This window comes from Delphinapterus leucas, chromosome 11 (assembly GCF_059928025.1).
Source record: "Delphinapterus leucas isolate spDelLeu-1000000601 "Yukka" chromosome 11, BTC_Dleu_Yukka2, whole genome shotgun sequence".
Taxonomy (NCBI): domain Eukaryota; kingdom Metazoa; phylum Chordata; class Mammalia; order Artiodactyla; family Monodontidae; genus Delphinapterus; species Delphinapterus leucas.
Genome location: NC_143139.1, coordinates 35924749 through 35950110, shown reverse-complemented (window position 1 = coordinate 35950110; position 25362 = coordinate 35924749). Strand labels below are relative to the sequence as shown.

At 41.0% G+C, this 25362-nt stretch overlaps 1 protein-coding gene across 7 annotated transcripts in view; it reads right to left on the bottom strand.

Moving 5' to 3' along the window:
* ANO6 (anoctamin 6) overlaps positions 1-25362 on the bottom strand; it is a 214594-nt gene that overhangs the window by 136183 nt on the left and 53049 nt on the right. For 4 of the 7 annotated variants that reach the window (XM_089920570.1, XM_089920569.1, XM_022572395.3 and 1 more), the window contains one exon: positions 8590-8649. The exons of 2 other annotated variants lie outside the window; for them this stretch is intronic. In XM_089920570.1, the coding sequence (XP_089776696.1) occupies positions 8590-8649 (60 nt within the window). Of the gene's footprint in view, positions 1-4017; positions 6796-8589; positions 8650-25362 lie in introns of those variants that run through there. One more of the 7 variants, XM_022572398.3, reaches the window with a different exon arrangement.

The following is a 25362-nucleotide window of genomic DNA, read 5'->3' as shown; positions in this document are numbered from 1 at the left end:
AGGGCTTTTTATTAAAATAGCTGCAGAATCAGGAAAAAGATTCTAAAAAGGCAAAAAATGTTCATTTAATTTTCTTCTTTATGTAAGTCATTTTAAAATGTAATATTTTGAAATGCATTTTTCATATTGCCGTAATACCTCATTTATACTACAGAAGTACCACCTTGAATGACACCATGATTAGCTCATTTAATTTTGGCACTTGGAATATAAAAAGCATGTGGTACCTCTATGTTATCTGTTCATCACAAAGCTGCTGAGAGAACTGAAAACTGTTTATTCAGTGAAAAATCTTTGGTCCTGACATGTTGATATAATTTTGTATGGATGCAATGTGAAAGTTCAACTGGAAGTCAGGTTCAACAAACATTCATTGCCTAGTTTATACATATTTTGCACAGTCACTGTGTTCTTAGGCCCTGGGAATACCAAGAAGAACCAGACAAAGTTCCCTCTTCTTGAGGAAAGGAATTTGAGACATGATAAATCCTATTTTGAGGATAATTAGTAAGTGCTAGGCCAGACAGACTAATGGAGTATTGTAGGAATACCAAAGAAAACACTGTATACAAATATGTCAACTGGTTTACTATAGGCAAAACTCAAATAATTGAGGCTTTGGTCAAAAGAAACTCACTATTTACTTTTCATAAATTTAATAGTAATTAATCACATAACAATTAGTTTAAAATGAAAGAAATAGAAACAATATTTTTAAAACTTTATCAATGCAGTTACTATAGTAAGATTAAAGGAATAAAGTCATTGGTGGTACTAGTTCTGACATACATGAAGGCCCCAATAGAAATGTCTAGAAGTCCAGTCACATTAATGAGTTAATAAGAGAACAGTAGAAACCTCACCAGAAAGTTACAGTTCACATGATTACTTGTCTATCAATTAGAAATGGAAATCATCCCAACTGCAAAATGGAGAGGTAACTTCTACAGCAAAAATGATTGAGATTTACCTAAAATGGGCAATAAAAAGAGCCATCATCTACATTTTATAACTTGGATAACCTATTATCCATCAGAAAACACAAAATGACCTCTCGGGAACGTCATGGGTAAGGCCCAAAGACTGCCTGATAAGCAGTGCCCAGCAATAAAAGTAATCAGAATTAGGCATCCACACTATATCTAACTTACAGCATCAGTATGGCAGGTCATTGGGTCCAAATGACGTCTTCTTTATGGTGACTGGCTGTGAATGAAATGGTCAGCGGCATAGCAAGTATATGAGAGACAGCAGGTAAAAACAGACCATGGCCTGGTGCAAAGGGCACTGTGCATGGATTAAGGGATCTTGATTGGGTTGATCTGCAACTTAGTTGCATGATCCTGAGCAATGACCTATTCTCAGTTTATCTGAAACTAGTTATAAAATTACTTTCCCTGGTTATCTTACAGGTTGTGCAAAGAATACAAATGACAATTCAAAATCATGTTAAAAAAATAAAACACTATCTAAATATAAATTAAGTTCACGTATATAGAACATAATCATATCATATTGTGACATGAAGAAATGTAAACAGAAATTTCCTGAGGGTGTTATAACATGCCTGGCACTTCTAAAGGTCTGATCTTACTTAATCTTCTTTGTATCCTCGTTTTCACAGATGATGAAAAATTAGATATCATTAGTTGCCTGAAGTCAACCACTAGAAGTGATACAATGGCAGTCTGAATCTGACTCCAAAACTGGACATCTTTTTGAATTCACTAATGTCTCCTAAGCTGCTCTAAATAATTCCAAGGGGTCCCCTGATGCTAAATGTAACTTGGTAATGAATTAAAATAGCACTGTAAGTCAGAAAAGTATTAACAATAGACTAACACATCCTGAAAAACAAATAATGAAAAAAAAATGCAGTGAAATTTATTGGTATAGTACTCACAATTAGAAGAATTAATGGAAAAGCTCCACAAAATAAAAAAACAAATACAATATTCTGACAAGTGGCTAAAGATATTCACATGCTAAGGATGGAGCTAGGTGATGAAGAGGGTATAGAAACTGTCCTCAGGAATCCCATGATCTAGTGAATGTACAATTAAAGAAGTGTTAAAAGAATGGCCCATATTGCCTTAGGAATGAAGATATGTTCACATATCCAGATTGGGCAGGACGTCTAGTGATCTGCCAAGCATCCTATACCTATACCTATACCTCTCTTCTCCCACTGGACTAGAAGTCTCTGAAAACTGGATCTCAGCATATATCTAATGTTTAACCTGAATAACCTGGCACTCACCAGCCACTATTTTTAAAGCAACCACACACTTGGACCACCATTTCCTGTCACTCCGTAATTTCCAGATATCATGTGGGCCTGCCCAGTCTCACTCCCCACACCACCTAAGGCTAAGCCTATACCCCACATGTCGCATCACCCTATGATATCGTATTTGGTCTCCAGGTTCCAGTGTCTCTTTCTCTGGCTTCAGTTTTACAGGATCCACTGTAGTTTGGTGATGGGAAGGGGAAAATCGATTTTCCCTATTATCCAAAGGCTGTAAACTTAAAGATTATAGGCCCTGTAATATTAAATGTGATTCTAAAATGGGTCCAAAGAGTCATTATTAATGAAAATAAAGTTAATAATGAAATATAAAACACAAAGACAGGAGAGTTCCTTTCAAGGTTAAGACGGCTGTGTTTTACCACCCAGGGCAGTGGACTTGATTCATAAGACCTCTACGCAGTATAACCCTGTGGCTTCAGGCACATCACTCAACCCTAAGTCTCAGTTTCCTCATCATTAAAATGTGGATTATAATACCTACATCAGAAAGTGGAGAATAAATTAACTGACACATATATAAAAGTGACTCGAAGACTGTTAAGTACTGTATAACTATTGGGTACTTCTTTTAAAAACTTCATTCTTTAATAAATTTTGGCATCCTTTACCTTGTTAGGCACCCATTTTTCCCTCTGACTTTTTACCTTGACTATCCCTACCATTCATTCTTTTTATAAGAAAATGAATTTAAACATAGAAAAAGATAACATTAATTCAGCAAATATTTTTGAATGACCTCAGTGGCCTAAGCACTGCTGGCTACTACTTTCAATGAAAAGAAATGTGAATCAGGAAATGTTTCTTCACTTTTCTGAATCTGGATGGATCAGTCTCTTACCACAGCTTGCTACTGACATATAAACTAAACTGTGGCATTCTCCTCTAATCATTCCGGGAATGCAAATTCCAAATTGAATTTGATGGTTTCTTTTAGAGTTCTGTTTTTCCCATCTTCAGAAATACAAAAGTGTGCTCTCTCTCTCATATTTCTGGAAGTGAAAAAAACAGCTAAAGTGGGAAGAAGGAAAAAAGCACTTATGAATATGTCAAATTTGTTAGGGTAAGAACATTTTCTTCCCTTTTTTTTTTGGACTCATGACTAGGACCCAGTACTACCCTTCAAGTAATTTAGAATATAAATATTTTCCCTACATTATGGTAAAAACTGCCTGGTTTCAAAGGTGCCCCCTGTTGTATCTGCCTTCTTGATTAATGTATTAGCATTGATTCAACCTGGGGCCATTTTTGATTAATGTATTAGCATTGATTCAGCTGGGGCCATTTTTGACTTTTCTCATTCCCCCACTCTTGATATTTGGTCAGTCACCAAGTTTTATCCTTTTTATATTCAATCTTATCCTTAGTACATTCTACCTGGAATGCACCTCCCCTCACCACCATTTTACCCTTTCTTTAAATTTTTTTTTCAATGTCACCATTTACGTACCAGGTTAAGTTAGTTGCCTCAATCTCACATTCTTATAGCACTTTGCAGGTCTAGTAAAACCTGTCATATCACTATGAAAGGTGTCCAAACACTGAACTGTTGCATTATTAGTTATTAAAATATAGTATTTTCAGTTGGTCTTCTGGTTAGAGTGTGGAAAATAAATAAAAATTAGTGATTATTATAAATAACTTTGCAGCTTATATGGAACAGAGTCCCAAATAATCACATAGTAGTTACTCTCTCACAAACTGCTCACCTCCAAGAAGATAAAATCTGGAAAAAACATACATGTCCATCCCCTTTATCACACTGTATGGTCATGACTTGCTTTTCTTCTCCACTTGGTCCCGGAGCTCCTAGAGGGCAAGTCACTGTCTTAATTTATTCTGTTTCCTCAGAACCTGAAGTAATACCTAGCATATTATGGATGCTCCGTACATGAGCGAATAAATGACGGAATGAATTATAAATGCTCTGTCACTCTAGAAAAGTTACTAATGCTCAATTTCTCAGAATGAATTTAATTACCTATGTAATAATAAGAGAGTTTTTATATTTCCAGAAATATATTGCATTGGGTCACACTGGGATATGTCCACATACAAAACAGGCCAATAGTAAAGTGTCCCTTCAAGATAATAGTCTTCAAATGCTTGGACAATATTTACAAAAAGGAGAGGCTCTGCTTCCCCTCCACCCTGCCGACTGCTCCAGCAACGCATCAGGCAGGAACATTTCCTACCTGCAGCACCGAAGACTTCACAGCAGAAGGAAAGGCGGACAGCTTGGTGAGTCCCTTGGGCATCTCACCCTCCCAGCCCTACCCCAAGTGGCAACTCTAAGGATTTCTACCATCCACAAATAACAATACTAGCCCCGAGAAGAGCTTCAGTAAACACAATTTTCTCCATCTTGTTACATTCCCAGTGACGTTTAGTGCTGTTTTCCTCTTATTAGCCTTTCCCTATTCCCACAAACTTCCCTCAATAATTCAGCTCCAAAAGTATCCCTGGAAGTTAAACATGTCTCTTTTTGAACTCACATTATTCACTTTAATATACCAACCACATTAGCTAATACTTTTTTTTGGGGGGTGGGGGGCAGGGTACGCGGGCCTCTCTCACTGTTGTGGCCTCTCCCGTTGCGGAGCACAGGCTCCGGCCGCGCAGGCTCAGCGGCCATGGCTCATGGGCCCAGTCGCTCCGCGGCAAGGGGGATCTTCCCGGACCGGGGCACGAACCCGTGTCCCCTGCAGTGGCAGGCGGACTCTCAACCACTGCAGCACCAGGGAAGCCCAACTAATACTTTTATAGAAAAGCACAATATATATCACAAACCTACCAGATGCTAACTGAATTCATTAGTTCCTTTTCATCTAAAAAAGTTATTATAGTAACATATATAAATCATAAAAGTTGCCATTTAAATCATTCTTAAGTGTACAATTTGGTGGCACTAATTCTGTTCACAATGTTGTACAACCATAACCACTGTTTCCAAAATTTTTTTTTTAAATCACCCCAGAGACTCTGTAACCATTAAGCAATAACTCCTCATTTCCTCCTCCTGCTAATTCATAGTAACCTCTAATCTACTTTCGGTCTCTATGAATTTGCCTATTCTAGATATTTCATATAAATGGAGTCACATCCTATTTGTCCTTTTGCCTCACTTGGCATAATGATGTCAAGGTTCATCCATGTTGTATTGTGTATCAGAACTTCATTCCTTTTTCTGGCTGAATAACACTCCATTGTAAGCATATACCACATATTGTTTATCCACTCCTCTGTTGATGGAACACTTGGATTGTTTCTACCTTTCGGCTATTGTGAATAATACTACAGTGAACAATGGTGTATACGTATGTATCCGTAACTGTTTTAGAGCCTCTGTTTTCAGTGCTTCTGTGTATATACCTAGGAGTGGAATTGCTGAGTCATGCAGGATTTCGACGTTTAGCCTTTTGAGGAACCACCAAATTGTTTTCCGCAGAGGCTGCACCATTTTACACTCCCATCGGCAATGTATGAGTGTGTCAATTTCTCCATATCTTCGCCAATGCTTGTAATTTTCTGTTTTTAAAAAACTTCTAGCCATCCTAGTAGGTGTGAAATGGTGTTGTGGTTTTGATTTGCATCTCCCTGATGACAGATGATGCTGAGCATGTGCTACTGACCATTTGCAGACCTTCTTTGGAGAAAGGTCTACTCAAGTCCTTTGCTCATTTTTTACCTGGATCGTTTGTCTTTTTGTTGAGTTGTAGTTCTTTATTATTCTGGATATTAAAGCCGTATCAGATATATTATTTCCTAATGTTTCTCCCACTGTTATTCTTTTCACTTTCTTGATAATATCCTTTGTTGCACTAAAGTTTTTATTTTGATAAAGTCCAATTTATCTATTTTGTTTTTGTTGTCCATACTTTTGGTGTTATATCTAAGAATCCACTGCCAAGTCCAAGGTCATAAAGGTTTACCTCTATGTTCTCCTAACAGTTTTATGGTTTTGGCTCTCATATCTAGGTTTTTGACCCATTTTTAGTTAACTTTTTTTTTTTTTTTTTTTTTTTTGGTACGCGGGCCTCCCACTGCCGCGGCCTCTCCCGCTGCGGAGCACAGGCTCCGGACGCGCAGGCTCAGCGGCCATGGCTCACCGGCCCAGCCGCTCCGCGACACGTGGGATCCTCCCGGACCGGGGCACGAACCTGTGTTCCCTGCATCAGCAGGCGGACTCCCAACCACTGTGCCACCAGGGAAGCCCTTAGTTAACTTTTATATGTGATGTGAGGTTGGGGTCCGACTGCATTCCTTTGGCATATGGAAATCCAGCCGTCAAAACAACATTTGTTAAAAAAAAAAAGCCTCTTCTTTCCACATTGAGTGTACTTGGCACCTTTTTCAAAAATCAATTGGCCATTTCTGGCCAGTTTCTGAACTCTCAGTTCTATTCTGTTGGTCTATATGTTTATCCATGTGCTAGTATCACACACTTCTGATTTCTGTAGCAGCTCTCTGGTAAGTTTTGAAATCAGTAAATGTAAATCCTCCAATTTTGTTCTTTTTCAAAATTGTTTTGGCTATTCAGGGCCCCCTGCAATTCCACATGAATTTGAGTCAGCTTTTTCAATTCTGCAACCTTTACCATTTTAACAAACATATTTTGAAAATTTTAGATTTAATAACATGAACAATAATCAATCTTAAAACTGAAGACTAATTTTTATTTAATTTTACCAATTTGGTATTGTTTTTTAAAAACTTGGCTAAGAGAGTTGATGTTCTATAAAGGACAAATAGTATTAATTATAGAAGTATGTTCCAACAACATCTTGCAACGCTGTCACTATCACTCAGCAGTCCAATTGGTTCAAGTCTCTTAAGACCCCCAGAGTTCCTAGTGGAACACCACCCTGAGTTTGAAGATGGCTATTGGCTCAGCTGAAACGTGGCCCTAGTCACTGATCTGTCAGTTTCCAGATTATAGTGATTATACATGTCTGGGGATGAAAGAAGATACCACACTTAAATTTCTATTGTCTTTAAACTCAAGGCCAGAGTAGTCCTGATTTCACAATCAGTTTTTAAAGCCTAGGAGGTATGGGAACATAGAAATACAAGGGAAAAAACACTATAGGTCCACATTCCCTTATCCAAAACCTTTGATGCCAAAATGTTTGTGTTTCAGAATTCAGAACTTTTCAGGATTCAAAAAGAAAATAATTCTTATCTGTATATATTGTATATTACTATGCACCCTCAGTGGGGTCTGGGACAGTACCTCTTACCCAACCACGGTCATGTTTTGCAGCCAAAAATGTGAACACTCTAAGTGGGATGAATAAAAAATTTAAGTAGTCTCATGTGGGTTGAAGTCATGTTTTTTTCAACAGATCTGTCCCGTTCTGTAACATGAATTACCAAAAACATTTTTTTCTAGCACTTTTTGGATTTTTGAGTTGTGAGTAAGGGTTTGTGAAAGTTTAACTACTAAGAATGTATTTAGCACACAATAACAGGAAAACTCTATTACAGCAGCTTGTCATATATACACAGAGCAAAAAGCCTGAGATTGCCTTAGAATGCAAGACTAAGAAAGAGGGACCCCTAGACTTCTATCTCTTCTCAACATCTCACAAGCTGAGTGTTTAGCAAACCAGTAATCAACTACAAATAAACTCTAACCTAGAAAGTGAACCCTAAATTTGCATAAAAGGAAAACCAGAATTGATATATCATTTTTAATTATCAAATTGACAGAAGGTAGTTATTAATACCTAATATTAGCAAAGATGCAGGGAACACGTACAGATATTGCCAGTGTCAGGTTGTATAAGTTTCTGGGTAGCAATTTGACAAACGTAGCAAAAGTTTTAATATTAGTCATACCCTTTGAATTTATAATTCTATTTCTAGGAAACAATACTTGCTTTCTTAAATCAACGAGGATACAGCTATATGATAGTACATAATGCAATTATTTAAATTAATTTTGTAGGGAATATTCATGACAAGGAAAATTTTAACAATGTGTCTTAATGTGAAAAGATTATAAAACTAGATTATAGTATATACCCCAAATAATTGAAAACAGGAACTCAAATATTTGTCCACCTATGTTCATAGCAGCATTATTCACAATAGCCAAGAGGTAGGAGCCATACAAGTGTTCATCTACGGATGAATGGATAAACAAAACATACAATGGAATATTATTTAGCCTTAGAAAGCAAATTCTGACACCTGACAACATGGGTGAATCCTAAGGACATTACGCTAAGTGAAATCAGCCAGTCATAAAAGGCCAAATACTATATGAGTCCACTTACATGAGGTCCCTGCGTGGTCAAATTCAGAGAGACAGAAAGCAGAATGGTGGCTCCTGGAGGCTGTGGGAGGGAGGAATGGGGAGTCATTGTTTAATGGGTGCAGTTGCAGTTTTGCAAGATGAACAAGTTCTAGAGATGGATGGAGATGATGGTTGCACAACAATGTGAGTGTATTTTATGCCACTGAACTGTACACTTAAAAATGGTTACAAAATGGTAAACTTTAGGCTATGTGTCTTTTAACACAATGAGAAAAAAAGGGTAGTTTAAAAATGTCTGCTAACAATTGTGCATAAGGCAGTACCAGGCAGCATGGGCTGGGGGTTCTTAGATGAGCAGAAACAAGGTCTGTGTCATGCTCTACGCTCCTTAGTAGAAACCTCTCTAAAGTCCATAACCCCCGTTGGTGCTGGTGAGTGTGGAGGGCTCTTGTGGTGCTCGGGCTTTTATCACCTTGCCTGTATTTTAACTCTCCCCTTTGCCATGAGCCATTTTCCAATAAACGGAAGAGGATATAAAACAAACCAAAAAACCCTATATATACTGCATGATTTAAAATTTGTGTGGAGGTAAAAATAAACTTAAGCAAAAGATAATGGGTGGCAGAATATCAAGTGTTTTTATTTTAATGCTTGTCTATGTTTTTCAAATTTTCTACAGTGAACATACACAAAACATGAACATGTGAAGAAACAATTCGGTCTTAACATGCTCAAGCCAAAGTTCTTGACTTCTTCCCTGCACTCTGCCTTCTCCCACTCCAAAAAGACTTGCTATGCCCCAGGTCTTCCCCATCTGGGTAAGTGGCCCCCAAATCCACCAAATCAATCAGACCAAAATTGTTGGGATTGTCCCTGCCCCCTTTCCCTCATACCTTCACATTCAGTTCCTCAATAAACCCCATCAGTTGAATTTTCAAAATCTACCCTTGAAACCAGCTCCTTCTCACCATTCCCATAGGGCCTAGATAATAACAGATAACACTTAGAGTGCTTACTATGCTCCAGTTCCTGTTTCATAGCTGAATTCTTTTTGTATATGAACCCATCTCATCCTCACAACTGCCCTATAAGGTAAAGATAAGTATTGTAGTTTCCTTTATAACACTGATGAAGAGGCACAGAGAAGCCAAGTATTTTGCCCAAGATCACACAGCTCATGAGCAGGAGAATCCTTATTCGATCCCAGGAGCCCACAGGCTATGCCTGTACCTACTATATTACACTGGCCTTGGGTAGCTTGCTCTCCTGCAATATTCAAGTCTCTGTTCAATATCCCAGCCTCGGAGATGCTGCCCCTCAAATCCTAACTTACACAGTCCCAGAGCAGAGCCCCTGTTCTCCGTCACCTTGCCCTGCTGTACTTTCCTTTAGCATTTAACTAATAATTACTTACTCATATATTATGTGAGTTCTATGTGGGCAGAGATTTTGCCTTGTTTGTAGCTGAATCCCAAACACCTAGGATAGTTCCTGGGCCAAGGCAGGCACTCTGCAATTCTCTGCTGAATGGCCAAACGGATGCCTGACTTCTCGAAGGCTGGCTGCTAGAGTTGGACAGACCTGAATTCAGAACCCAGACCCATCACTTCCTAACTGCGACCTTAGGCAGCTTATTCAACCTTTCTCTGCCTCAGAGTCTACACTGAAAAATGGGGCTGATTGTACTTCCTCTCAGGGTTGTTTGCAAGAAGAGATGGTCTGTGGCACGTAAAGTGTTCAGCATGGTACCTGAACACAGTAGACACAAGATAAGTATTAGCCATAAGCATTACAGAGTGAGAGGGGAAAAAACGTTATTTTTGAACCATCCTGAAGCTCTTTTCAATTTCTAAAAAGGAGTATAGCCTTTGGAGTATGTCAAGAAATAAAAATGCTGACAGCAGTCTATTAAATGTTCCGTTGTATCAAAAATTAGGAAAGTATATGTAAATTCAGTCTAATACTGAAAATGAAGAAAACTCAAGAAATGTAAATCCCATTTTTATGCATCCTCTACTGTATTAATATTTAGATATTTCTAACTCATGCCCATTACTTAAATTTTGAATGTGAGGATGCATTTTTCAAGCCATCAGTTAAATAATGGACTGAGAGTACAAAAATTCCTTCCAAATGAATCAGTTTTAAATGGTTCAGGATATTATCTTAGGCTACAGAGAACTGAATGCCTACACCGTGAAAGCGATTTAAATTCCCATTCGAACAGCCCATAGTGCTGCCACTGTGGGATGAGAAAATGGGAAAACGGGATGAGAAAATAAAGGGCAAAATCCCAGCAACACAAGCCTCATCCACCTCCTCCTTCACCATTCAATAGCCCAGTAGCCTCGGGGGACTGCTCAGAAGTGGGGCACCCAGACCATGTCCCCAGTCCCAGTCATTCCCTTCTGCTAAAAGAGTGGCAAGGGTCATGTGCTACTAACAGGTGGCTGTTTGAGGGAAGCTCTGATTTGGGATGTGAAGGGGGGAATCATAGCATGAAGCATCTGGCCCTGTGCCCCAGGGTGCTGATCTCTTTCTACAGGACTGCAGCCCTCGTGACAAGTGTCCCTCTAAGATGGTCCCAGGGATGCGGATAACTCCAAACCATTATTCTTAGTCTTCTGAGCACAAAGTTTCTTAGCTGTGAATATAATGCTTTAGAAGGTTTGAACCCATGCTATTTGTTCCACAGAAAAATAACCATCTCTTCATGTCTCATCTTTCATTACGCTCTGATTGTGTAACTTGAAATACTAGTTCAGTTGCCAGCTAGTAAGGACCTCCTACTACTCTCCCCAGCAGATCGGTGTTGTGGGGGGGGGGGGCAGGCATGGTGACAGAGGAGGCAGGCAGATCCAGACAGGAACATCCCATCCCAATCTGGGAGCTCTTTCAATGGGTTAGAAAGCCATGTCTTTTGGAATTCCATCAGGGACTTCAGTCATGGGATTATCCTCCAGCTGGCCAGAGGCAGCTAAGGCAGTTCAGGCATTTCTACTCCAGAAAATACCACAAAGTAGTTCTTAAATTGAGATTTCCAAAATAAATAGATCCTCTGAACCTAGCGAAATCACGTTAGAGATACAAAGTATTTAAATTTTCTCAAAATATTAAAAAAATTGAACGTGCTAATTGCAGAAATCATAGTACAAATGACTGCCTCTCCCTAGGCAGTGAATAATAATCCTGAGACTTGTTCCAGGATCAGTTGTCTTAAGTTACTGGTCCTCTGTGAGTTTATCTCATGCCTGCTTTTGTCCTGGTCCTTCCTGTCCCTGTACCAAGTTTATGTAAATATAAGTTTATTATTTCACACAAAATAACACCTATCATTGGGACTTCCCTGGTGGCGCAGTGGTTAAGAATCCTCCTGCCAATGCAGGGGACACGGGTTCGAGCCCTGGTCCGGGAAGATCCCACATGCCGCGGAGCAACTAAGCACGTGTGCAACTACTGAGCCTGTGCTCTAGAGCCCGCGAGCCACAACTACTAAGCCCGCGTGCCGCAGCTACTGAAGCCCGCAGGCCTAGAGCCCGTGCTCCGCAACAAAAGAAACCACCGCAATGAGAAGCCCGTGCACCGCAATGAAGAGTAGCCCCCGCTTGCCGCAACAAGAGAAAGCCCGCGCGCAGCAACAAAGACCCAGCGCAGCCAAAAATTAATTAATTAATTAAATTAAAAAAAAAAATAATACCTATCATTTATTTAGCATGCAACGTGAGCTAAGCACTACAGCTGGGCTTGGAGATGTAAAAATAGCCATGAAGACATTGGCATGTAAAGGCTTTAGGTAAACAAACATACACGTGACGTCCAGTGAAAACAGATGCCGGCACAGTGCTGGGGAGCAGAAGAAGAGATTCCCGAGCCAGCCTGGCTGGGTTTGGAGGAGGCTGCCTCTAATACGAGCCCTGAAGAAATAGGAGACCATCTAAGAGGCGGCTCTGACAGGAAAATCCAGACTGGAGCTAACGTAATGATGGTAGTAGTGGGGATGAACAGAATTAGATTAAGTCCAGTGATATTAAGGCCTTAGACTCAACAGGCTGATTGGAGAGGAAGGTAAGAGATGCGTAGACCAGGAGTCCTGTCTGACCTGGGCATCTGGGGTCACTAAGCTAGAAGGGGCTTTCAAATCTCCAACTCCTCCTTCACCAATTTCAGTAGGAAATCTTAACCCTCTATTTTGTAGAGAAAGTGGAAAACTAGATGCTTTCAGATGGAAAAATCACTAAGTTCCATTGCCAAATCAACCAAACTACATTCACTTATTCATTCAACCAACAAGTATTTTTGAGTACCTGCCATGTGCCGGCACAGGGCAAGGCTCTGGGGATGCAGAGTAGCTGGAGACCTTGCCCTCCCCCGACCCTTCACCCTGTCCACCCTGCTCAGACTAGAGCCCCCTCCCATGCCTTGGTTTCCATTCTCAGTGGCCTTCTCATGATTGAACATTCAGCATTTTTCCCAACAACTTCAATCGACTCTTTATTTGCCCCTTATTGACATTTTTCATGCTCAAAATTCTTCCCTCTTAAAAAAAAAAAAAAAGCCCCTCTCCTTGGGCAATGTAAGCAGGATCAAAATGTCAAACGTGCACACCCTTTGTCCCCACAATTCCACTTTAGGAACTTATTCCACAGAAATTCCTGTACACATATGAAAGAAATACGCAAGTAATATGAAAGTAATATGAACAAGTATGTTCAGAGTAGCATTATGGGAGAGAGCAAAAATGTCTAAATAAAACTCAAATATCCAGAGAATACTGCAGCATAACAGAATACTGGACATCTGCTGTATATAGCCAGATGTCTAAACTATACAGATAACAATACAAGCTTTAGCAGACTATAGAGCGATAAGCCCAGTTTTTTTAAAGTAAATGTGTAAAAGTGTGTGTATGTGGTAGCACATGCACAGAAAAATCTTGAAGGATGTGCCTCAACTTATTAACAGTGGTGATAAATGAGGGAATGTGATTATGGAGGTTATTCTCAGTCATATTTTTTAATGCTTAAAATTTGTATAGTGAGTACATACTGCTTTGGTAATCAGAATAAAACAATAAAGATAAGAAGCTTTCATAAAAGGAAACACAACAAGTTTACCAGCCTTTTCCACTGCACCTATTGCATTATAACACAGTCCAAAATCCTTGCTACTACTGCCAGGGCTCTAGGTGAGCTGGCACCCCTCTGACAGGGACTCAGCCTCTATTACCCAGCACCCGGCTCCAGCTAAGGTCATGCATGAGTTACACACAGATAAATCTAATGCCTGTTTTGTTTTGGTTTTTTGCCTTATTTGACATCTCAACAATTATAGACACATGTGACCATGACTTCTTGTGAAGACTCTCTTCCCTTGCTTTCCTTTCTTGGAGGTTCTTCCATCTTGCTGGTCTCCTCTGTTGGCACCTCCTTCCTAACTGAACCTTTACTTCTAAAAATATTCAGGGCTCTACCCGAGGCCCACCCCTCTGTAATCTACCCCACGGCATCTGTTAACACCTTTAGGCTAAAGCTTCCAAGTGCATCGTTCTATTTCAGATGTCTTTTTTGAACACCAGATTTATACATCCAACTGCCTATGTGACACTTCCACTTGGAAACCTCCCAGGCATCTCAAACGCAGTGTTCATATAGGACTTATGTTTACACATGCACATGTACACATGTACACACACACACACACACCTCTATTCTTTCTCCATTATTTCCTATTTCAGTAAATGGCACCACCATCTATTCAGCTCATCAAGCCAGAAACCTGGGTGTTCTCCTAGACTCCCATCTCCCCCTCATCCCCACAGCCAACATTCACCATCCTACAGTGCTCTGTATTTCTTGATTCTGTCCTCCTCTCTCACCGTACACTGCCAAGCCCCCAGCAGCCCTTATCTGGACCATAGCACTAATCTCCTGACCTGCCAGCAACTTTCACCCCTCCCCCCCCAATCCTTTCTCCCTTCAGCAGCCAAAGTGACCTCTGAAAATGCAATTCTGACCCAGTACTTTTCTGATTTAAACCCTTTAGTGGCTTTCTATTAAGAATCAACTTTCAAATTTATGACAACAAACATGTGTTGTTTCTGTAGTGGGGCGAAATAAGAACAATAATTTTTAAAGTCTCCCAGTTAAAAAGAGACTGAAGCATGATGACAGCAGGGGTTATGTCTATTTAGTCTGATGTAGACCCTCAGTGCCCAGCCAAGGTCTCTGCACACAGTTGACCCTAATAAATATTGACCGACTGAATAATGAGTGAATGAACTAGATACAGCAGAAGCTAGGATGGCCATAGAGTTGAGGAAGGTATATTTTTGTTTGTTGTGCTTTGTTTTGTAAGATTAAATGTGTATTCACATGATGTATATTACATATTCATACACACATGCACATATTGATGGGCAAGGGTGAAAGAAAGGGAGAAAAAAGAAGTTGAGGCAGTATCCCCTGAAGGTTTCCATTTCCTCTCTGGTTTAAGAAGATGACCTACTAAGAATGAGGGAAAAGGGTGTGAAATAAGAACATGAGGAAAGCAGTGAGAGTTGGAAATCATTTCTGTGATTGATAAGAGCTGGCTAGCTGTGTGGGGTTCAGTTTCTGTTATGATTTTTTCCTGAGCTCTGCAAATGCTGGAGGCTCTGCTTTTCTTTCTGGCCTCCTGCTCCTGAGGCAATAGTTCCCGAGAGTCAGTAGTAGAATCAAGTGTTTCACAATAACCTAGAGAACTTTGACAAAATGCCTCCTACGCCCCACCCCACGGACATTCTGTCCTAGTAACTGGGGGAGGGGTGGCTCTCATTGCTCTAAGAAACCTCACCTTTGTCTCTGAGCCACAAGTCACTGGCCTCACAGATCACATTTTCTCCTTAGTCACTGTACTGACCACTGCTGAGCACATTGGGTGAGTGATCACACCCGCCAGTCAAAACCACAGTGGCATGCAACGTCCACTCCATCTATCCATCTAACTGAGGAACAGCAACATGGAGGAGAGAGGAAACATAGATGGGCTATTATCTACTCACACATGGCTTGGATGGGAAGGACACATTTCCCGGTGGGGTACAACCTAGATAGCCATCCCTGCCAGAGGGTAGAAGGGAAAAAATAGACCTCTTTCTATATTATCTTCCCTGCCTTTCTGGCTCAAAATGAACACTTTGTGTAGTTATGAGAACATGAATCCAAGCATGCTTTGGAGCTGAACTGCTAACAGCTGAAAATAGCCCAGAGGGGGAAAAAAAATCAGAATTTTTAACCGTTTAACAGTTTCTTGTTCATGGAATATGGGTTGCAATTTTACTTGAGACTTTAAAGGTGTCAGTTACAGAGACTGACTGACAAATACAAGATGACACATTTTGCATTTCTTCAGATGGCTGCTGCAATTTTGTTTCCAAATTTGGTGTTCAGTTACACATGATTATTTATTTAGAAATAAAACCAACCTATGGATACAAAGAGACCTTAAAATTATCTATTTCACTTCCCTGGCCCTCTAGATGAGGAAATCATGATGAAAATACTCGGGATTAAGTGGTTTGCAGCAAATATGGAAATAGACCCCAAGTCTCCTAACTCCCGGTCCAGAGAACTTTCTACCACACTCCACCCCACCCTGACTGTAGATAAGTAAAGAATTGAATTTGGTGAAAATGGAGATTCAGAGCTTATGTAGAAATCCGTTTCATAAGTGTGATCAAATGCATCATAAACAACAATTATTTAAAGAAGTACTAAACACATGCATTTAGCTCTGCTCCCTCCTCAAATCCAAGAACATAAAGAGATAAAGACAAAGAATAGAATTAGAGATAGTAACACAATTTTGGAAGATGGAGAGCAAACAGACCAATGGCAAATGGCTGAACAGACTGGAGAAAGCTCAATCCCAAACTAGGACCACCTAGAAGCAACTCCATTTAAATTATAAACCCCCAAGAGGCTGAGGGTGGTGGCAACAGCTTCCTCTGGAAATGGTGGGGAAGGTGGGGCGGGGAAATGGCTGAAAGTCTGTTTAAGAAGTTTATGACCCCCCATGGGACTTCCCTGGCAGTCCAGTGGTTAAGACTTCACCTTCCAATGCAGGGGGTGCACGCTGAATCCCTGGTCGGGGAGCTAAGATGCCACATGCCTCGCGGCCAAAAAGCCAAAACATAAAACAGAAGCAATATTGTAACAAATTCCATAAAGACTTTAAAAATGGTCATTAAAAAAAAAAAAACTTAAAAAAAAAAAAAAAAGAAGTTTAAGAACCCACAGTACTCTCCCTCACTCCTTGAAGACAAGTGATTGCCTCCAAACCCCCAGGCCCCACCTAGGAGAAGACTGGAAATGTATTCCCTGAAAAGAGCCAATAAAGGATCTTTGGACTGAAGGAGTCTAGGCATAGTTGGGGAAGGGGATTCCATACTGAAGAGATTACACAAAAAATTACCGCTGAATGGAGAGGACCCCAGTCTTCTACTTAGCTTTCAGACTAGTCGTATTTTCTCTGCGGAATCAGAGAAAAAAAAAAAGGACCTAAAGATACTAACAACAGGATTTCCTAAACAAAACAAAAACAGCCCAGCCAGGTCCCCCTAGAGTGAAGCCCAGAATTGCCAAACCCCATCCACTATCAAAGCTAATCTAAAACAGGAGGGAACAGCAAGACTTTCCAGATATTAAGGTAAGCACCTAACAGAGAAACAGCAAAGCAACTTAGAGAAGAGAAAAATATCACAGGAAGAAATTTTAAAAAACAAAAATAAAAAATCATCTTCAGAGATCCGAGAAAAGCACATCCATGAAATAAGGACAAGATGTTATTAAAGAGAGAGAGAAATAGAGAATAAAAGAGCTCATAGAAATTAAAATGAAGGCAGATTAAAAATTCAATAGGTGGCTTGAAAGATACAATTCAGGAATGTCCAATAAAGTTGAATAGGATGACAGAGATGGAAAACAGGAAAGACCCAGAGATTGAAGGCCAATTCAGGACAGCAAATATCAAATAACAGAGTGTTCATGGTCAAAGAAAATGGAGGGGAAGACGTAATTTCCAGAATCAAAGGACATCTTTCCCCCAGAACTAAAGGACATTGTTTTCCCTTTAAAGAAAGGACAGGAGTGGGGATGTGGGAGAATGGGGTTTCCATGGTAAAAAGGCCAACTGAGTTTCCAGCATATAAAATGTGGATAGACCTACACAAAGGTACCTCAATATGAAACTTCAAGAGAAAGGTTTCTCACATGAAGGATTTTAAGTCAGAATGACAGGAACTTCTCAAGAGCAACTATAGATGGCAGAAGCTTCAAAATTCTGAGAACAGGTGATTTCTACCTTGGAATTATAAACTTAGTTAAGCCATCAATTAAAAGCCAGTGGAGAACAAAGGCAATGTCAGACCTGCAAGTCTCAAAAAATTACCTCTCACACCCATTTTTCATAAGAAACTGGAGAATGTGCTCCACCAAAATGAAGAAGTAAACCAACAAAGAATAAGTCATAGTTCCAGAGACTGATGACTCCAAAACAGGGTAGGCAAAAGGAGACCTCAGAAGGGCAGCAAAGGGGAAGCCCTAGCTGTTTGGGGGCTGAGAAAGCAACCGAGACAAAGAGATCAGAAGGCTCTGGAGAAATTTCCCCCAAAATATGAATCTGGTAGATTCTCTATGTGGTTGAGTAATTTAGAGAGAAGATTTACAGCTGGGGTACAGTCTGAGGTTGACTATTCATAAGTACATCAAAAATTAAGAGATTAAAAAAAAAACCAGTATCTGCTGGGTAGTCGAGAGGAAAAGCAATCAAACGATATTACAGGGCTCTTCTGTAGATAGTATTACACAGTTATAATAAACACTGCATACTGATCTCACCAAAATTACAATACAATTACAGTTGAGAGCGGAGGGGGTGGAAGAGTTTGTGTGAGGAGGGGAGAGGGGCAGGGGTAGATGAAACGGAGCTAAATACTCACTTTTTCAGCAATAGATAACTCCTCAAACTAAAAAAAAAAAAATAGATAAGTAACAACACAGTATCTTAATTAAAGATATAGAAGTGGGGGTGGCGCAGTGGTTGAGAATCTGCCTGCCGATGCAGGGGACACGGGTCTTCCCTGGTCTGGGAAGATCCCACATGCCGCGGAGCAACTAGCCCCGTGAGCCACAACTACTGAGCCTGCGCGTCTGGAGCCTGTGCTCCACAACAAGAGAGGCCGCTATAGTGAGAGGCCCGTGCACCACGATGAGGAGTGGCCCCCGCTTGCCACAACTAGAGAAAGCCCTCGCACAGAAACGAAGACCCAACACAACCACAAATAAATAAATAAATAATTTTTTTTTAAAAGGCAAAATTCCTTAAAAAAAAAAGATATAGAAGTAATTACTAAAATAACCAGCTAAAGTTGAAAACACATACCTCTGGAGAACAGAAAATGAAAGGGGAGATGCTGCTGTTTTTCATAACAAATCTCAAAGTAATAATTTTCTAATTAGATAAAATGTTATAATTATAGACAACTTTGACAAAAATAAAAGCTTAATTTTTTCCCTTTTTAAAAAAATGGGGGCGGGAACTCATGTTAAACATCTCATGATATGACATGACACGTATCAACATTAAGAATCCCTGTTCCACGCTCCATGACATAAATCACAGCAAGATCCTTTTTGACCCAACTCCTAGAGAAATGGAAATAAAAACAAAAATAAACAAATGGGACCTAATGAAACTTCAAAGCTTTTGCACAGCAAAGGAAACCATAAACAAGACGAAAAGACGACCCTCAGAATGGGAGAAAATATTTGCAAATAAAGCAACCGACAAAGGATTAATCTCCAAAATTTATAAGCAGCTCATGCAGCTCAATATCAAAAAACCAAACAACCCAATCCAAAAATGGGCAGAAGACCTAAATAACATTACTCCAAAGAAGATATACAGACTGCCAACAAACACATGAAAGAATGCTCAACATCATTAATCATTAGAGAAATGCAAATCAAAACTACAATGAGATATCATCTCACACCAGTCAGAGTGGCCATCATCAAAACATCTAGAAACAATAAATGCTGGAGAGGGTGTGGAGAAAAGGGAACCCTCTTGCACTGTTGGTGGGAATGTAAATTGATACAGCCACTATGGAGAACAGTAGGGAGGTTCCTTAAAAAACTAAAAATAGAACTACCATACGACCCAGCAATCCCACTACTGGGCATATACCCTGAGAAAACCATAATTCAAAGAGTCATGTACCAAAATGTTCATTGCAGCTCTATTTACAATAGCCAGGACATGGAAGCAACCTAAGTGTCCATCAACAGATGAATGGATAAAGAAGATGTGGCACATACATACAATGGAATATTACTCAGACATAAAAAGAAACGAAATTGAGTTATTTGTAGTGAGGTGGATGGACCTAGAGTCTGTCATACAGAGTGAAATAAGTCAGAAAGAGAAAAACAAATACCATATGCTAACACATATATATGGAATCTAAGGGGAAAAAAAAGGTTCTGAAGAACCTAGGGGCAAGATGGGAATAAAGACACAGACCTACTAGAGAATGGACTTGAGGATACGGGGAGGGGGAAGGGTAAGCTGGGATGAAGTGACACTACCAAATGTAAAACAGATAGCTAGTGGGAAGCAGCCGCATAGCACAGGGAGATCAGCTCTGTGCTTTGTGACCACCTAGAGGGGTGGGATAGGGAGGGTGGGAGGCAGAGGACGCAAGAGGTAAGAGATATGGGGACATATGTGTATGTATAGCTGATTCACTTCGTTATAAAGCAGAAACTAACACACCATTGTAAAGCAATTATACTCCAATAAGGATGTTAAAAAAAACTTAATTTAATTTAAATTAAATTAAAAAAAAAAAAGAATCCCTGTTCCATCACCTACTATGTGTCAGCGTCGTGCTAGACGCAGAAGACACAACAGCTAATAAAGCAGAAAAGTCTCTTTTCAGGGAACTTATATTCTATAACAACTAAACATAAATCCTTTTAAAATAATTGATTCTGCTTAGTGATAAGGAAATAAGGTGGTTATGATACAGAATAAGAGAAGGAAGTCTTTGGGGCAGTGTGGTCAGAGGAGGCTCCCTGGCGGGTGATATTTAAGTTGAGACCTGAAGGATGAGACAGACTTGGCCGTGCAGGACTAAAGAAAGAACATTGCCAGGGGGGAGGGGTGGCAGGGAGAGCAAGCCAAGGGTTCTGAACCCTTGGTGTGTTAAAGGACACAGTTAAATGCGGTCAGTGTAACTGAAGAGTTGAAGAAGTTAGAGGCTGGGGAATAAAATGAGGCTGAAGAGGAGGCAGGGGGATATGACACATGCACTGCCAGATACACAGTATGTGGCATCACAGCATTTTAGAGCACTCTGCTGTGGCAAGAGCAGAAACAACAGACCAGTTGCTAGACACTGCTGAGATCCCTCATTGAAAACCTACTAACAATGAGTCATGCTGTCATCAGCACCAGCCCCCACCTATTTCCTGAAGATGGCACTTGCTCCCTGGATTGGCAGTGAGCAGAGGTCCCAAGAAGGGCTTGTGCCCCAAACAGCTCCCACAGGGCTGCCTGAGACCCCACCTTGGGGCCCGTGTGGCTTCCTTTCAAGTGGCAGCTCATGGAGGGCAAAAGGCTTTTCATTTGGCAAACCCAGTGTTGGTGCAAAGACCTGAGAGGTGATGCTTGTGAGGACTCAGAGTGTGGCAGAGCAGGTACAAGTCCTGCCTTCCCCTCACGCTGTGTGACCTTGGGCACATGTGCAACCTCTCTGAATCTCCATTTACTCATCATATTGTGACGATGAAACAAGAGGACAAGTCTTCTCACGAGGCTTCTCAGACCACTGAATCCTCCCCCCACTTCCCCTCCCCCCAAATCTATATAATTTAGCTATGAAAAAAAAAAAAAAGAGTTGGCCTAAGGCAGTAGTAGTAGAGATAGAGAAGACAAATTCAAAATATATTTTAAAGATAGAACTAAAAGTACTGGGGCATGGGCTTCCCTGGTGGCACAGTGGTTGAGAGTCCGCCTGCCAATGCAGGGGACACAGGTTCGTGCCCTGGTCCGGGAAGATCCCACATGCCATGGAGCGACTGGGCCCGTGAGCCATGGTCGCTGAGCCTGTGCGTCTGGAGCCTGTGCTCCGCAACAGGAGAGGCCACAACAGTGAGAGGCCCGCGTACCGCAAAAAAAAAAAAAAAAAAGTACTGGGGCAAAGGGGGACAATGAAGGAGAAACAGGATGACACCCAAGTTTCTGACTTTGGAAACTGGCAAGATGGTGGTGCCATTTACTAAGATGGCCAAGATGGGATGTGGAAAGGCAGATTCAGGGAGATGGGATACAAAAGCGAAACAAGACTTCCTCCTTGAGCATGAGACATCCAAAAAGACGTCAAGGAGGCAGTCAGATGTGGGGTCTGGAGGTCAGAAGAGGTCACTGTTGGACATATACATACACTGGGGAGTCATCAGCTCATTGACAGCATGTAAAGCCCTGGGAACAGATGAGCATGTAGAGGGAGAAGAGGGCCTAAGCCACATCCTGAAGAACTCTCCACATTCAGAGGTCCCCAAAAGAAGGAGATGCCCGCAAAGGAATAAGGAACGGCCAGTAGGGATGGCGGAAGCCAAGTTACGAGGGAATTTCAAGAGCAGAATGGAAAACTGTGCTAAAGCTACTCAGAGACCTAGTAAGACAGGATAGGAATGCATCCATTGGAGGCAGCAACACATAGGACTTGAATGACCCTGAGAAACTGCACAAGAGTGATGGGAAAAGATATCAGACTGTCAGAGTAAAGAGAAAATGAGTAATGAAAAGCTACAGTACATCTAGATGACTTAGAAATTCTGCCTTAAAGGGGGGCAGAGAAATGGGGTGAGAGACAGACAGGGATATTAGGGTGTAGGAAGATATCTGGCTCTTTAATTTTTAATATAGGGGTACCAGAACATTAATTCTCTTATTCCTTCAGTCGTTCAGAAAATACATATCAAACACCAGCACAACATCCTTAGGGAGCTTACAGTCTACCAGGGGACAGAGGCAATAAACACTCATATACCAATTTCAGGTGGGGAGAAATGCGTTGAAAGCAAATAAAGCACACGAAGGGGATAGAGTAACAGTGATATTTTAGATGAGGCCCAGCTCAGAGGGGGTGGCATTTGAGGGAGAACTAAATGAAGTGCAGGAACAGGAATCCTAGATAGGAAGGGGTTGGGAGGTGAGAAGAGATGGAGAGGAAGATATGGACAATATTCTTGGCGTGGGGGGCAGCATGTCAGGGCACAGACAGAGGCCGGTATGTCTGGGGCACCTCAAGAGATAGGCAGGGTAGGAAGAGATGGGGACAGAGAGTTAGCAAGGGCCTTAAGTCCAACAGGGCTGAGTTTGAACTGTATACTGTTTGTAGGGAGTCCACTGCAGGTCGTACAAAAGTCTAACACAGAAGGATCACTGTGACTGTTGTGTGAACTTGGGAGCAAGAGGCACATAGCAGAGGCTCACTTGGGAAGTGGCTGCAGAAGTCCCAGAAGACTTGGTGGTGGCCTGGGCTTGGATTTAGGCGTGGGGGTGGGAGATTAGGAGCACTTGGATTTGGGATGGATGCTAATGGCTCGAATATGAGGTGGGAGAGAAAGACAGGGATCAAGGAGGACTCCAGCAACTGAGTGGCTGAGCAACTGGGTAGAGTCGTTGCTGAGATGAGAAGCAATGGAAGAAGTGCAGGGTTAGAAAAGAAATCAAGACTTAGGTTTTGGACCTGTTAAGTCTGAGATATCTATTAGACAACCAAGTAACGAGATAAAACAGGCAGCTGGCTGGAAAGCAAGGGAGAGACGGGGACTAGAGGTAAGCATATGAAATCATCAACATGTAGATTTAAGGTATTTAAGGCCCTGGAAATGAAGGCGAACACCTATGGAGTACATTAAGATGGGGAAGAGGTCAGAGAACAAAGGCCTCAGCGCTGCAAAGTTTAGGGGCCAGGAATGGGGAGAGACGGATCCAGCAGAGGAGACAGAAAAAACAAGTGAGTTGTGAACAGAATCAAGATGCAGGAGCATCGCAGAAGCCAAGGAAAGAAAGAATTTCAGGAAGGAGGGAGTGGTCGACCATGTCCTGGGCTGCTGAGATAAGCGCTGGCTCCAAAAGAAAGTGCAAGGGCTTCTGTGTCTCATGATGAATGAAAAATGCTCTGAGATAACATTCCTTCCCCATAAGTGTACTCAGGCTACGTAGTTATCTGGACTAGGAACCTTCAATTCATCTAGAACACCAAGGATCTGTTTCCATGAATGCCTCATCACATGGCAAGCCCTCCTCCAGGATTCTCCCAGCCAGCAACCCAGGAGATCCCTGTGTCTGTGAAATGGCAACAGCTCAAAAATGGGGAAGCGGGCAGTGCTCAGAGCAGAGCCAAGAGAATCAGATATGCTAGAGCAGGACAGAACTCTTCTACAGGTTTCTACATTTTTCTAACTCACAGCCTGTAAGAGGAAAATGAACAAAATTATTCCTCCCATCTCACATGCTAACTGAAACTGTAGAATAACTGCATTTTCGGCCATTCTGATTTATTGTTTCTAACCCCTTTTTTCCCCCACTATGCTTTGTTCATGTTGCAGTCCCTGACTTTTAAAATCAGATTTATTGAAGTGTAACTTATATACAGTAAAAATGGACCGCTGGATGCATTTTGACGAACAGAAACAATCACGTAACCTCCGCCACAATAAACACAGAGCATTTCCATCACCTCAGAAAGTTTCCTTTTGCCCTTCTGCAGTCAATCTCCTCTGCTCTTCAATGATCTGTCCTCAGCAAGCAAGGATCTGATTTCTGTAATTTACAGTTTTGCCTTTATAGAACGTCACATAATTGGAATCAAAAAGGATGCAGGCTTTTATGTCTGGATTTTTCACCTGGCACAATGCTTTTGAAACTTGGCCATGTTGTTGCCCCTATCAGAAATGTGTTCTTTTTTGCTGCTCTATAGTATTCCACAGTGTGGATGTACCACAGTTTATCCATTCACCAGTTGATGGACATTTGTTTCCAGGTTTTAGCTATTATGAATAAAACTTTCTATGAACTTTTGTTAAAATGTCTTATGTGGACACAGGTTTTCATTTCTCTTGGGTCAGTACCCAGAAGTGGGATTGCTGGGCCATGTAGCACCTAGCTTTTACTAAGAATAGCTAAATACTTCCTGAGCACTAACTTTGCAACACGCAAAGTTCTAAGCTCTTACAGGCCTGATATTATACAGTTCAGTTCTTAAAACAGCAATCAAGTTATTACTGTTCTTGTTTTACTTACGAGGAAATTAAGGCACAAAGAGGTTAGGTCACTTGCCCACCATAACACAGCTAGTGTGTAGCAGAGCCAGGATTCTCAAATTCAGGAATTGCAGGGCAAAGCACAAACTATCAACTATTTTGCTTCGCTGCCTCCCTCAAGTCAAATGCATGATGTCTGAGAGAGATCACAAAATTCTGACACTATATGGCTTGTGGGCAAACATAGCCACTGCTGACTATTCCTTTCCTCCCTTTAAAATCATGACAATGAATACACTGGAACTCTGAGGGTCACTGTAATAACAACATGTCATTTTAAAGTCAGAACTTTACAGGATAATGTTGGGAAATGCTTTTAACTGTGTCACAGAAGTTTGTAAATATTAACTTACTGGTGTTTAATAACAACTCTAGGGGGCTTCCCGGGTGGCGCAGTGGTTAAGAATCTGTCTGCC